Source organism: Myxocyprinus asiaticus, chromosome 8 (assembly GCF_019703515.2).
Source record: "Myxocyprinus asiaticus isolate MX2 ecotype Aquarium Trade chromosome 8, UBuf_Myxa_2, whole genome shotgun sequence".
Lineage (NCBI taxonomy): Eukaryota > Metazoa > Chordata > Actinopteri > Cypriniformes > Catostomidae > Myxocyprinus > Myxocyprinus asiaticus.
In genome coordinates, this window is record NC_059351.1 from 54,100,805 (window position 1) to 54,113,751 (window position 12,947).

General features: G+C 37.7%; 1 protein-coding gene across 1 annotated transcript in view; it reads right to left on the reverse strand.

Annotated features, from left to right (window-relative positions):
- Positions 1–1,771: 1,771 nt before the first annotated feature.
- The window catches only part of LOC127444819 (uncharacterized), a 50,318-nt gene continuing 39,142 nt past the window's right edge, over positions 1,772–12,947 (reverse strand). The window contains exons 16-18 of the mRNA XM_051704360.1: positions 12,251–12,409; positions 5,723–7,660; positions 1,772–1,949 (exon numbers count right to left, since the gene is read on the reverse strand). Coding sequence (XP_051560320.1) covers positions 1,772–1,949; positions 5,723–7,660; positions 12,251–12,409 — 2,275 coding nt within the window. The remainder of the gene's footprint in view (positions 1,950–5,722; positions 7,661–12,250; positions 12,410–12,947) is intronic.

Genomic DNA, 12,947 nt, shown 5'->3' on the forward strand with positions numbered 1-12,947 from the left:
CTTATATTCAACTACAACAAAAATCTTACCAGTGTGAGAGTCATACTGCATATGGACTTTATTTACAGAAGCACTATTTTTAATTTGTGACAGGAATGACACTCTGCAAAGAATAGACTTACAGTCTCTTCCATGTGTTGCATTATTGTTGCATAACTGTCTAACTATTCAATTATGATTAGATAAAGACAAGTACATCTAAAGCATTCAGCAAGTTCATATATCAGCATAAGTACGAATTAATGTGTATATAAAGTTACCAGAGTTCCCACACTTATTTCATTACAGAAATTCTAATGTCTTTTCTATGATTGAAAATCTCAATTTTAAAATTCCCAAATATTTTCAGGTTTTCCATGATCCTCCTGAGTTATAAGAGATGTCAAGCTGTAGATTTGGTTAATCTGTCTCAGTTGTTTCACAGGAGGTTATTTAATCTGACACAGCAACACTGAACAGTCATAAACCCTAATCCCAGCATAGAGTGGTTCAGTGAATGTGGTGTTGAATGTGTGCAAGTGTGTGAGTGTGTGTGTGTCAGAGACGCTGTAGAAGGACAGAGTGCCGGCCGACCAGTCCAGATACACTCCTACTCTGTTAGATGGGGGTGAAGGGGCAGGTATGTCTTTGTTTTTATTATTGTGCCAGGCACTGTATCGGTCAGGAATACAGAATATACTCCAGGACTCTTCATTGTATCCAAACTTACTACGATTCTCTCTTTTCCTGCTGATCCTTTTATATGTCATTCCTATATAACTCCAGCCGCTCCATTCAGCCTCCCAGTAACAGCGTCCAGAATGACTCTCATTAGACAGAACCTGCTCATAGTGCTCAAATCTGTCTGGATGAACAGGATACGGCTGCTGTTCCTCCATATATTCAATCTTTTTGTTGTCCTCTGACAGAATGAGTCTAGTGTGTGCTGTATTTGGATCCAGAGTGAAATCAAAGGCATCTGAACACAATAAAAGAGACATTATAACTGTATCAAGGACATTTTCAGAGAGATACGGAATGTAAACAAAAGACAGAGGCCTAAAGACCTACATTTTCGCAGTCCTGGCGTGATCCTAAAATCCCCTCCATGGTCCAAACTAGAGAGTGACAAAAATTAAGTATGACATTTCTGTGCAACTCGTGGCAATACAAAGAGCTGCATAAATAGTGACTGTTTGACTCCAAACAAGTTTCCCAAACACTCCTGCTGCCCCATGTTTTCCCAAAATCTTAAAACACTGTATTACATTTGGTTCCACCAAACTCACACCATTGGTTGAGTCAGATGCTGACATGTCAAACTGCTTAAAAAAGAGCATAGTTTTGACAGAGCCACAACTAAAAACACGTGAAAAGTTGAATTAATTCATTTTTTTTACTAAAAACTAATGAAAAGCTAAAACACTTTATCAATGCATAATTTGATTGGCAGTCTCAATTTGAAAAACCCACCACAAAAACACAGAATCTTACTGCTCAACATACTTCAGTTTGTCCAGACTGCAATTTGTGTCGTTGAGTCTCTCAGTTAGCAGTTTGACTCCTGATTCTCCTGGGTGATTGTAGCTCAGATCCAGTTCTATCAGGTGTGAAAGGTTTGAATTCAGAGCTGAAGCCAGATAACAACAGCCGACCTCTGTCACCATACAGCCTGACAGTCTGGAGAGGGATAAAACAAATAAGCAACAATACATCTCTTTAAAAATACATAAAACAGAAAAAAAATAAAAGACTTGGTTTTCCTTATTTCACTGAATGACCTCTTAAAGCCTTACCCAAGTATCCCCAGTTTACAGTTTGGACTCTTCAGTGCATCAGAGAGCAGCTTCACTCCTGAATCCTGCAGGTCATTGTTACTCAGATCCAGCTCTCTCAGGAGGGATTTTAATGGTTGTAGAGCTGAAGCCACAATTTCATAGTGCTGATGAGTGAGATTACAGCCGGCAAGACTGAAAGAGAATAAAACACAATTTTTGGAGATTAAAACTCTTTGCCTGACTCTTCAAATTTCATTGATGTTTCAATAATTTGGGACCAAAGGCACCTATTGTATCTGTTTGTCTTCTTATGAGGGGTCAAGCCCCAAAGTTGAATAGTCCCTATAGAAAAGTTGGGAAAATTTGGCACACTTATTGCTGAGGGTCTGATCATCAATCTGCCCAATTCTAGGGTCTCCAACTCAAACCATCTAGCACAACCATAAGTTAAAAATGTGACTTTTTAACACCTAATAACTCCATATCGCCTACACACATAAATCTCTGATTTGTCTGCTTGTGATCTTTTCAGTGGATCTAACCAGTCTTATCCCTACCCATGATTTTGTCTGTCAGCTTAAAATGTGAAGAAAATATACTTTTTCAATCTTTTCCCACAGCCTCTACTGGATATCCCCCAAATTTGTATCAGATCATCTTGTGACACTGCTGGCAAATAGTTATTAAAAGCTTTTTGATAGACCAAACTGTTTCCTTTAACACATCAATGAATTTAGTCACAGAGATGCCAACAGGAATTGAGACTAAATCTTTGCAAAGCTTTGTCCTATTGAAACGAAACCTGATAAGCTTCATTAGGAACATGATCAGAGGATACATTGCAAGTTTAATAATGACTGCCCCTCTCATGGATCAAAATTGCTGTTTTTGCCCATAACTTTTGAACCATTTGTGATCTTAGATCTTTCCATGGAATTTATGGAATTCGATGACATAGGATTTTCCATGATTGTCCATATTGCATTTCAGCGATTTTAAAAAATTTCATAAACTGATGTATCTTACCAACAGTTTGGTGTATCAAAAAAATTAATAAATGGTGAAAATGATAAGTATCATGCCCTGAACTAATCTGTGCAGTCTGGGAACAGTGTTCAAAAAAATATAAAAAGAAGTCATTACAACTTCTGAGAAATAATTGGCATAATGACTGATCTCTTTAAATTCTTTGCATTATACTGAATTTATTGTTACCCATCTTTCAAATTTCTGCCATGTTACTTGTCCACCATTTTTACTTCCATTTTCATCTGGCATTTTTAACTCATCCTAACACTTTCATCAGATATTCCCTAAATTTTGGTCAGATAATCTTGAGACTATGCTAGAAAGAAATTATGAAAAGATTTTTCACATGCCAAGTCATTTTCCTGTTACACTCCAACAAAAGTTGATCATGAAGATGCCCATCAGAAATGAAACTTTACCTGAGCAATGTTAAAATTAATAAAATGTTATTTTCAATTATGATTTTGGCTTCCAACAATTATGAAAACAAGATAATTGAGATAAAATGATTATTTTGCCGCATTCCGTTTTGCAATGAAACACCCTTGCATTATATCTTTAAAGCATCCTTTATTAAAGTTCAAATAACAAGGAAGTGGGTTGTGAAAATAAACTCCGAAACTGGCATTTCTCTGTGTGGTCAGTGCCGCATCTACGAGTTGCATGAAGTGACCAGGGAAGAGAATGAATCTTCTCCCGGAAGATGCCCACTCTGGCGCGGCGACGCTTGTCACTCGCGTGCGTTTGCTGCAGCTAGATTACACGTGATGGCTCACGATGTAGTGAATCATAATATATGTGTCACGTTCACTGTGTGTATGTTATCATGAAGAAAATCAGCAAAACGCAGCTCTATTAAGAAGAGAAAGTTTGTTTCTTGTGAGTTAAAAATGGATTGAAGTGAACATAAAGGTGAGAGAGTGTAGTCTTAGCCAATTATACAGTGGAACTAAAGACATTTCTGATTAGTCTTTTTTGGCTTGTTTTCCAAAATAATTATCGGAGAATTCTTGTCCGGGACAAGTGGATTTTTGAAGGGGCAAGTGAAAGAGAATTTTACTTTCCTGACCGGACAAGCAAACTGATTAAAACATCAATAATGAAAAATTAACTGGCTGTATTTGTGATAGCCTAGGCCTGTGTCACTTATTAGAAAGTTAATATTATTATTCTTCTGTTGAAAGTAATCCAGAGCAAGTAATTTTATACTTCGCAAGTGATCTAATAACAGCTGCGCCCTGTTTGACTGACAGGCAGCGTATGTGTGTGTGCTGAACATGCGCACGTGTTCCGAAAATGCTCACACTAATGCTCAGTACCAGTACCTGAACTGTCAAATACATTTCAAATTCCACCAAAATACCTATCTTAGTGAAGTATTCATATAAACACAGAGAGTGATGTCTAAAGTGGACGTAAACAGCGGAGAAAAAAGTGGATTTGTATTAAAATGTCAGACTTGTAAGTATAAATGTAAACTAATAGACCTGCTGCTGTCTAGTGTGTCAATATAATAATCAAACATCCATAACAAGAAAACGAGAAAACACTCACTGCTCTTGACTGAGTAACTTTAGTAGCTTTAAAAAGTATTAATGTATTATAATCATACAGTGAAGACCAGTAGTAGTTTTATGTTGCATTTCATTCTGAATGTTTACTTGAATACTGAAATGAATACATGATAGCCTACTGCTGTTAAAAACTTTTAAAGCTGTTAAAAATAGCACTGAATTTTCTTAATTTTTATTTATTTTTCTTATATTCCTATTCATTGCTGTTTTTTATTGTTATTTTATTACTGACTGTTTACTAGTCTTGAATAATTACTTAAGAACTTGAAATCATTCTTCCATAATTAACATATTAGTTAGTGTTATTATTTGTTGTGGTTTTGAAGCTGGTATTGAGAATTTTACTACCAGCTACTGAAATTTTGGTATTGTGGTAATGTATAGCCTTTATTGTACATGGTAGATCTTGCTGCAATTACATGATGAAAAAAAAGATCTCATCCCATAGATGTGTGAGCACCCCTGCTGTAAATGATGGCGATGGAGGCTTTTCTTTATTTGATTACCATTCGTGATATAAAATAATTATCATTTGACAATAGCCTCCTCCCCTACCCAATGCAGTTTATATTTCAAGTTCAAGGAAGTTTTTTTTTTCAAGTTCAATAATGCATGATGTTTCCAAAGTCAATGAGAAATCATGTTAAATAATCGTGACCTCAATATTGACCAAAATAATCATGATTATGATTTTTGCCATAATTGAGCAGTCTTACTTTAGCCAATTCTCACTACATTTGGCTCAAATGATTGTCAAATCATGGCAGAAAAAAAGCTATTTATTGTATGCTATACACTAATTAAATTAGGCAACCGCAGTCTCTTAGCAATGTTATTGTGTGGCCATTGGGAGAACCAGGACTTTTCCCAATGGGCCGGTTCAGTAGTGGGCTGGTGGGCCACGACACAGTGAGATATGCGATATGGTGAAGGGGGCCATGAAACGGCTCCACGATATGCCGAAGGGGGCTGTGAAATGCAAGTGGAATACATACAGATTTTTGGTCCCAGTCTGCTCCTAAGTATGCCTGTTTAACATTAAAACATCAGCGTGTCTGGTGTTGCGCAGAGTGTTTGGGAGCTGACTTGTAATCTGAAGGTAGGGAGTTTGAGTCATAAATGTTTTTATTCTTGACTTTGAATCTTGCTGAGCACAAAATAGGCTGATCACATAGACTAAACTTCTAAAGTAATCAAATGGATTTTTTTTAAATAATGACAGTTTGCAACTGTAATTGAAGTATGAAATACTGTATTTAACAAACACATTGGCATATCACTATGAAGCTTGGTATATGTCTTTGGGATCATGCCCTGAAAGTACCTGAGGTGTTTGTTGTAAAACATGGATTTATCACTCACAGAGCTTTTCTGCAGTTATACACAACTGGTATCAGTCTTCTTCTACCCTCCTCTGAAGTATTGTATTTCTTCAGGTTCAGCTCATCCAGCACCTCATCTGACATCTGAAGCATGTAGGCGACTGCTGAACACTGAGCAGTAGAGAGTTTATTCTCTGAGTGTTTGTCTGATTTCAGAAACTCCTGAATCTCTCTGTACAGAGTCTGATCTTTCATCTCCAGCAGACAGAGGAACAGACTGATGGATCTTTCAGTGGAGAGATGTTTGTCATTCTTGATTGTGTTTTTAATGTATTGTGTGGTTTTCTTGATGCTCTCTGAGCTGTTCTCTATGTGTGTTAGTAGATCCTGTAAGAGTCTCTGATTGGACTCCAATGTGATGCCCAGCAGAAATCGCAGGAAAAGATCCAGCTGTCCATTTTCACTTTCAACAACTTTATCTACTGTGTCCCTATGTAGACTATGCACTTGATCCACAAATCGCAATGTGTCAAATTTTTTGATAACATAATGGTAAAACACAAAGAAAGCAGCCAGAAACTCCTGAAAGCTGAGATGTATGAAGCAGTAGACTTTCCTCTGATGAATCACAGATTCCTCCTTAAAGATCTCAGTGCAGATCCCAGAATACACTGAGGCATCAGTGATGTCTATGCCGCTCTCTATCAGGTCCTCCTCATAGAACATGACATTGCCCTTCATCAGCTGTTTGAAAGCCAGTTCAGCAAGTTTAACAATCACTTCTCTGTTGGACTGCAGGAGTTTCTCTGGGTCTCTCTCTTCATACTTCTGATTCCTCATATTGGTCTGAATGAGCAGGAAGTGGATGTACATTTCAGTCAGAGTTTGAGGGATTTCTGCACTGTCATCTTGTTTAAGGATGTTCTGAAGCACAGTGGATGAGATCCAACAGAAGACTGGTATGTGGCACATGATGTGGAGGCTTCTTGCTCTTCTAATGTGTGCGATGATTCTGCTGGCTTGATGCTCATCACTGATTCTCTTCCTGAAATATTCCTCCTTCTGAGGGTCATTGAATCCCTGAATTTCTGTCACACGCTTGATGTATTTGGAGGGGATCTGATTGGCTGCTGCTGGTCTGGAGGTGATCCAGATGAGAGCAGAGGGTAGCAGATCTCCTTTGATGAGGTTTGACATCAACACACTCACTGATGAAGTCTCAGTCACATCAGAAACTTTCTCACTGTCTGAAAACATCAGTGGAATTCTGCTTTCATCCAGACCATCAAAGATGAACACAACTTTACACTCTTCATAAATCTTTGAGTCCAGATCATGAAGTTCAGGATGAAAGTCCAGCAGAAGTTTGTGAAGACTGTACCGCTCATCTTTAATCAAGTTTAGTTCTCGAAATGGAAGCACAAACATGAAATCTACATCCTGATTGGCATTTCCCTCGGCCCAGTCCAGAATGAACTTCTGCACAGAGACTGTTTTTCCAATTCCAGCGATGCCTTTAGTGAGAACAGTCTTTATTTGGTCTTTTTTCTTCTCCTCACATCCTGGTTCAGGTAAGGGTTTAAAGATGTCATTGCAGTAAATTGGAGTGTCTTGTAAGTGTTGAGTTCTGTCTGTTTTCTCCATGTGTAAAACCTCATGTTCTTCAATCACCCCTTCACTCTCTCCCTCTATGATGTAGAGCTGTGTGTAAATCCTGTTCAGGAGGGTTTGATTCTTTTGTAGTTTGATTCCCTCAAAGAAGCACTCATACTTGTTCTTCATGCTGGTTTTGTGTTGGTCTTTGACTCTTTGAAGAACATCATCTGCTGGTTGATGAGAATCCAGATGCAAGTCTCCAGTTTCCTCCAGCAGTGTGCGTGTCTTCAAGGCAAATTCTGTGTCATTCTGCAGGATGTGGCTTTGACAGTCGAAGGCAGTACAGGACTTTAAAGATCTGACAAGATTATCTCGCTTCAAACTGCAGAAAAATGAAAAATAAACAAGGGAACAGAAATTATGTTTGATAATGACAATTCTTGTGTGTCTTTCACTATCGCTTTGGCAAACTATTAGGCAATAGGTACAATTAAAGTCATGTCAAAAAATTTCAAATGCACAGCTATACAACACTGAGCAGTAATTGCCATCAATTAAATATTGTTTTTCCCTCAAAGAATAGTGATACAAGTGTGATCATTTAGACAGTTTTCAGGACTGCAGTACAAGTGTGGTAACTTGGACACCCTATGGGTCTGTTCCAAAACTTAGTGAGCTGCCTCGCTGTCTCCTGCCTTCATAGGCAGCTGTCTTGTATGGCAGCATCCAAACTGAAATGGAGCCTCATAAGAGAGCATATTGGGACGCTCTACATAGGCACTAACTCTGTGCATCACTCAAATAGCGCTCCTCACGTGCAGCTCACGAGACTTGACTCGCATCTAATTTCAATCCACAATATTCTCTGCGAGTCCACTGTATTTCGCTAGGTGGGCGGAATTTCCGGTTGGCTAGCGGAAGTGTGATTGGTTGGCGTTTGGTGTGTAGCCGGTCACTGCTTGCTTGTGTGTCAAGTGGTTAGTTTCTTGCTTTTTAAATGTTGTAAGATTTAAAATTCCCCAGACAGTGTGTGCAGTTCATGGTTATCCTAATAATCAAGCAAAACTAAAGTTTTATCTAAAACTGCAATGTTATGATCAGAAACCAATTGCAAAAAAAGCGCTCCAGTCCCAGATGCTGCTTCTTCAATCGGCTGCCTACAGAAGGATTGACTTAGGAACATCTGTTTGAAAAAGCTTGAAATAATATGTTTGTGTGCTGTTTGCACTTTATTGGCAAGAAGTCAAGAATGGGGATTACTTATATTATCCACCGTTACGGTCTGTCTACGACAGACGTCCAGAAATGGAGCACAATGAATTACATATACGATAGCATTATTGTGCTAACAGATGTGTGTACATGTGCTAATGTCTAAAGTTCATTAGACATATTGAGAGTTTGTTCATTTCTATTCAGTGTTGGCCTTTGTGAATGCTTCACGTGTTTTGAAATGGCATTATTACTGAGTATTAAAAGGAGCTGTGTTTTACCTGAACTGTCTGTGAGTAGTGACGATATTTTCAACTGTTTTCATGCTGTGATGCTAAATGGTAAATTCTACAGTGGAAGACCATAATTATTAGATGAGACATGTACACAGTAGTGAGATGTTTTATCACGTTTGAAATGAATTGAATTATGATTTTTCCTCTTTCCTGCATTTTTCCTGCATGCAACTCACTTTCTTTTGAGTGTCTTTGCAGAATGTGCATGTCTTCCCTTAAAGGTGTCATGAATTGGATTTTTATTTTATTTTATAATGTTCCTTGAGCTCCACTTATAATGTTAGTGTGATTTTTTTCTTTAAAAGTAGTCATAATTTAGGAATAATTGGTCATTTTCTATCCAGTTTTTGTGCATCTGATTCAAATGCTCCGTTTTTTGGGGCGTGTTCTTGAAGACTTCAGTGTAAACGCCCACTGCTGTGATCGGGTAACATCTTTGCATGTGGAATAAGTGTAAACGCCGTGGTTTGTTTTTTTAATGGTTAAAAAAATGACAACCGGAGGAATTCATCCATACATGTTTGAGCCAGATTCTGATCCCGAATTTGAAGAAAATGAACCCCCTCCACAAACACCATGGATACTGCAGTCTGTGACAGTGTGGTAAGTAATCACTGTAATTTACTTGTCTATTTGTGTAATAGGTGTTACTTTTATTGTTGTTTAAACCAAGACGCGACACAACGGCATTTTCTAACGGTGAAACATCTGTGTTTTACAAATGCTGAGTAATGCATGACAGTACCAAATAAAGTGTAAATACATGGTGCTATCATGTTTATAACTATGAAAGGATACACTTACTGTGCAACATGTAAACGTACACAGGATACATTCACCGGTGTTTGTCACACTGTCGTTTGTCATATAATCATCTTTCATCATATATTCAGTGTAGTGACAAAAGCATACGTTGTTCATTACAATGAGTCATGTTTTCATTAAAAAGGAAAGAGATTGTCTATATATATTGATATATATATATCAATACTCTTTAGGTGCTTCTGTGGCAATAGTGCCATCATGCCAACAGAACAAGAAATGATATGCTGCTTAGAGATCCCTGTGCATTAAAACTAATACATGAGCATCTAAAATCACTAGGATCAAATCAAATACTCAGTACACATCTAACAGTCTGTAACATATGAAGCAAAACAATTAACATGGATACTCACACTTGTTTGTTGCGACATCACTGTCGGGTTCAATATAGTTGGCACTGCATCAACTTTTAATTTAAGTCTCTCAGCAAAGGCTGCTTCTAAATGTGTCTTGTTTGTGAAAGAATCATCGGTAAAATGAAGTGAGCAAACAAACACGTTCTTACCGACGCGATCTAGGACTTCATTAAAAATAAACGTCAGCCACTCTTTCTTAATGTTGGGATCCTTGCGAAGCAAATGCTAGAAATCTAGTTTCCCAAAACCTGGCACTGCACAACGTCTTGACATCTTCGTGTCAAGACACTGACTAACCCTAACCCTAAGCAGTGTCGACGATAAAGTAGGCGTTGATCTGTTTATGCAGAGGCTGGCCTGTGCTGATGTAATACCTCACTATGACGTATTAGTGAGGAGGAAGTAAAGAACAAGCCATTTTGGCACCTTGGTTTCAATAAAGCCTTTTTTTAGACTAACGAAGAAGTTTTCGGTTCTGAAATTTACAGTATGTTTTTACAGTGCTATGAACTCTTATATGTCGAGATATCATGGTAAGTTTGATTTTCCAATTCATGACTCCTTTAAGAGGAAAAGGTGATTTGGAAAACAGTGTGGACATTAATTCAGTATCAATTACATTTATTCATACAGTGCTTTTAATAATACATACTGTTTTATAGTTGCTTTACAGAGAACATTGAACTTTTGTGTACAAAGTTTATAATGTATGTCCAAATAAATATGTTTATTTCTATTGCATATAGTTCTTTTTGTACAGTACAGTTTATTGTGTGGCTGCTAATACATCGTTATTTCCTACACAAGAACAATAAATTCAATCTATCAACAGGATCAATTGTTCAGTCAACACTAAAACATTTCATGTAGGTTACAGCATTTAGATACGGAGATTAAGTATGTAAACTAACAATTCTAAAGCTAGATTGAGCTAACTACACATTCATCTCCCGCAAAATATTTGTATTTTATCCGAAAAAGGCAGCATGACAGTATCATTGCCTGAGTCCTGTAATACACGAGCATCCTGTTTTCTGGACCTCTCCTGTATCTGCATTAATTACATAATCTCGGTACAATAAACTCTTCAGGTTCTGACTAGACTCAATATATGCTTTAAAATAACCATAATTATCTACAGTTCTCAAAACATGTCCAACTATACATCTGTGAAGGTGTTAATAGGCTACAGAGCTTTTCAGGTTAGTCTGTTCAGTTCTTCCATCGATGGATAAAGACTCGGCAAAATAACTAAAATGCTTCTATATTTGCGATATTTGGCCATCATCCTCAAACCCATAATCATTAACAGATACAATATCGCCTGGCTATAATTCTGTGATCAGTTGTTCTCAAGTTTCTGTCATTTTTAATGCTGCATTAGTACATAACATAATGATTGTTTATGCTTAACTGGAAGTTCCACCCACATCGCCTGCAAAGCGTCATGGGACTCAGGAATATTGTGGATACAGGTGATGGGAGAGAAACGATGCAATCCTCTAATGAGCATAAATACTCACAGTACACACATATTTTAGGTAAGATAGTCAGTTTTGTATCATATTAAACTTTTATTTATCGATACTTTTCAGTATTGAATGGATAATAGGTATATTTATAATCTAAATTTCACTCTCTTTGTCCGCCATCTTGGATTCACTTTTCCACCGAGCTTATTATGATGCATTCTGAGATCGCCTACCTGGGGAAGGATACATACGATGCTTCCTTAAATTTGGCCAAAACAAGATATCTTATGAGGCAGCGTAATAAAGATACCTACCTTTTGGAAGAGCCTTTGTGTCGGGAGTGTGCCTATGATGTCCTAAAATGCTGCCTCAGGAGGACGCTCACTAGGTTTTGGAACAGACCCTATTACTTCACTCTCTGTATTGAAGTATTAAGTGTGGTAATTTGTTTTGTGGGGTTATGGGTCATAGGCCAAAATACAGGCTGTCCCAGCTAATACTGGACAGTAGGCAACCCCACTTAGTGTACAATATTTGTTGAAAACTTAAGGTACTGATTACAGTACATACAATTTATATGTGTGTTGAAAATATATTGCAGATATATGGCAGAGAAACAAGATGCTCCTTTAACAATTTCTGACTGTTCATTTTTCAAAAAGCGCCCCTTTAATAAATGTGCAACACTGCAAAGGGCATCCTTTATTCACATGAAACAATTCCTTTTTAAACTAAATCCCAGTTTAAACAAAATAAAATGCAATTCCATTCATCTCATTGTCAACTGTTAATGTCTGCATTAGTATCTTACCTGGGATCAGATATTGCTGTTGTATTACTCAGTACAGGTGGTTCCCTCATGGAGTTGTTGCTCTTCATTGACACATAGCTGGGTTCTGGAGAATGAACAGCAGCTTCTGCTTCTTTCTCCTCATAGAGACTCATTTTGGAGGAAGTACACCCCTCCTGTCTAAAAAATATCAGACTGATTTCAGACCTGTTTGGGTATACACTGTGCATGATACACAACTGGATTATCCATTTGTTCCTCAGTGGCGGTGCTACAGGGGCTGTAAACATAAAACCACCCCGCACAGAATTAACGGTGTGCCCATAAAAAAAGTCTCTTTAATAGAAGCAAAAAAAAAAAACAAAAAAAAGGAGAAAGGATGATAACCGTACAGTACAAAGGGTTAAGATAATCAAATCACAAAATAAGATGTGCCCCATGTGCATACAGTCTTCATACACTGACATGCAATTTCTTTCTCCTAAAAACAATAGCAGTGAGTGTTTGAACTTGAGCTCTTTATCCTTTAAGAAGAGAAGAAGCCTTTATTTATTTTTTTGTTACACATTACTTGAACATTTACAGTGAAATTCTTTTTTTACTCCACATATCCCAGCTAAGCTGGGGTCAGAGTGCAGGGTCAGCCAAGATACAGCACCCCTGGGGCAGATAGAGTCAAGGGCCATGCTCAAGGGCCCAACAGTGGCATGTTGGCAGT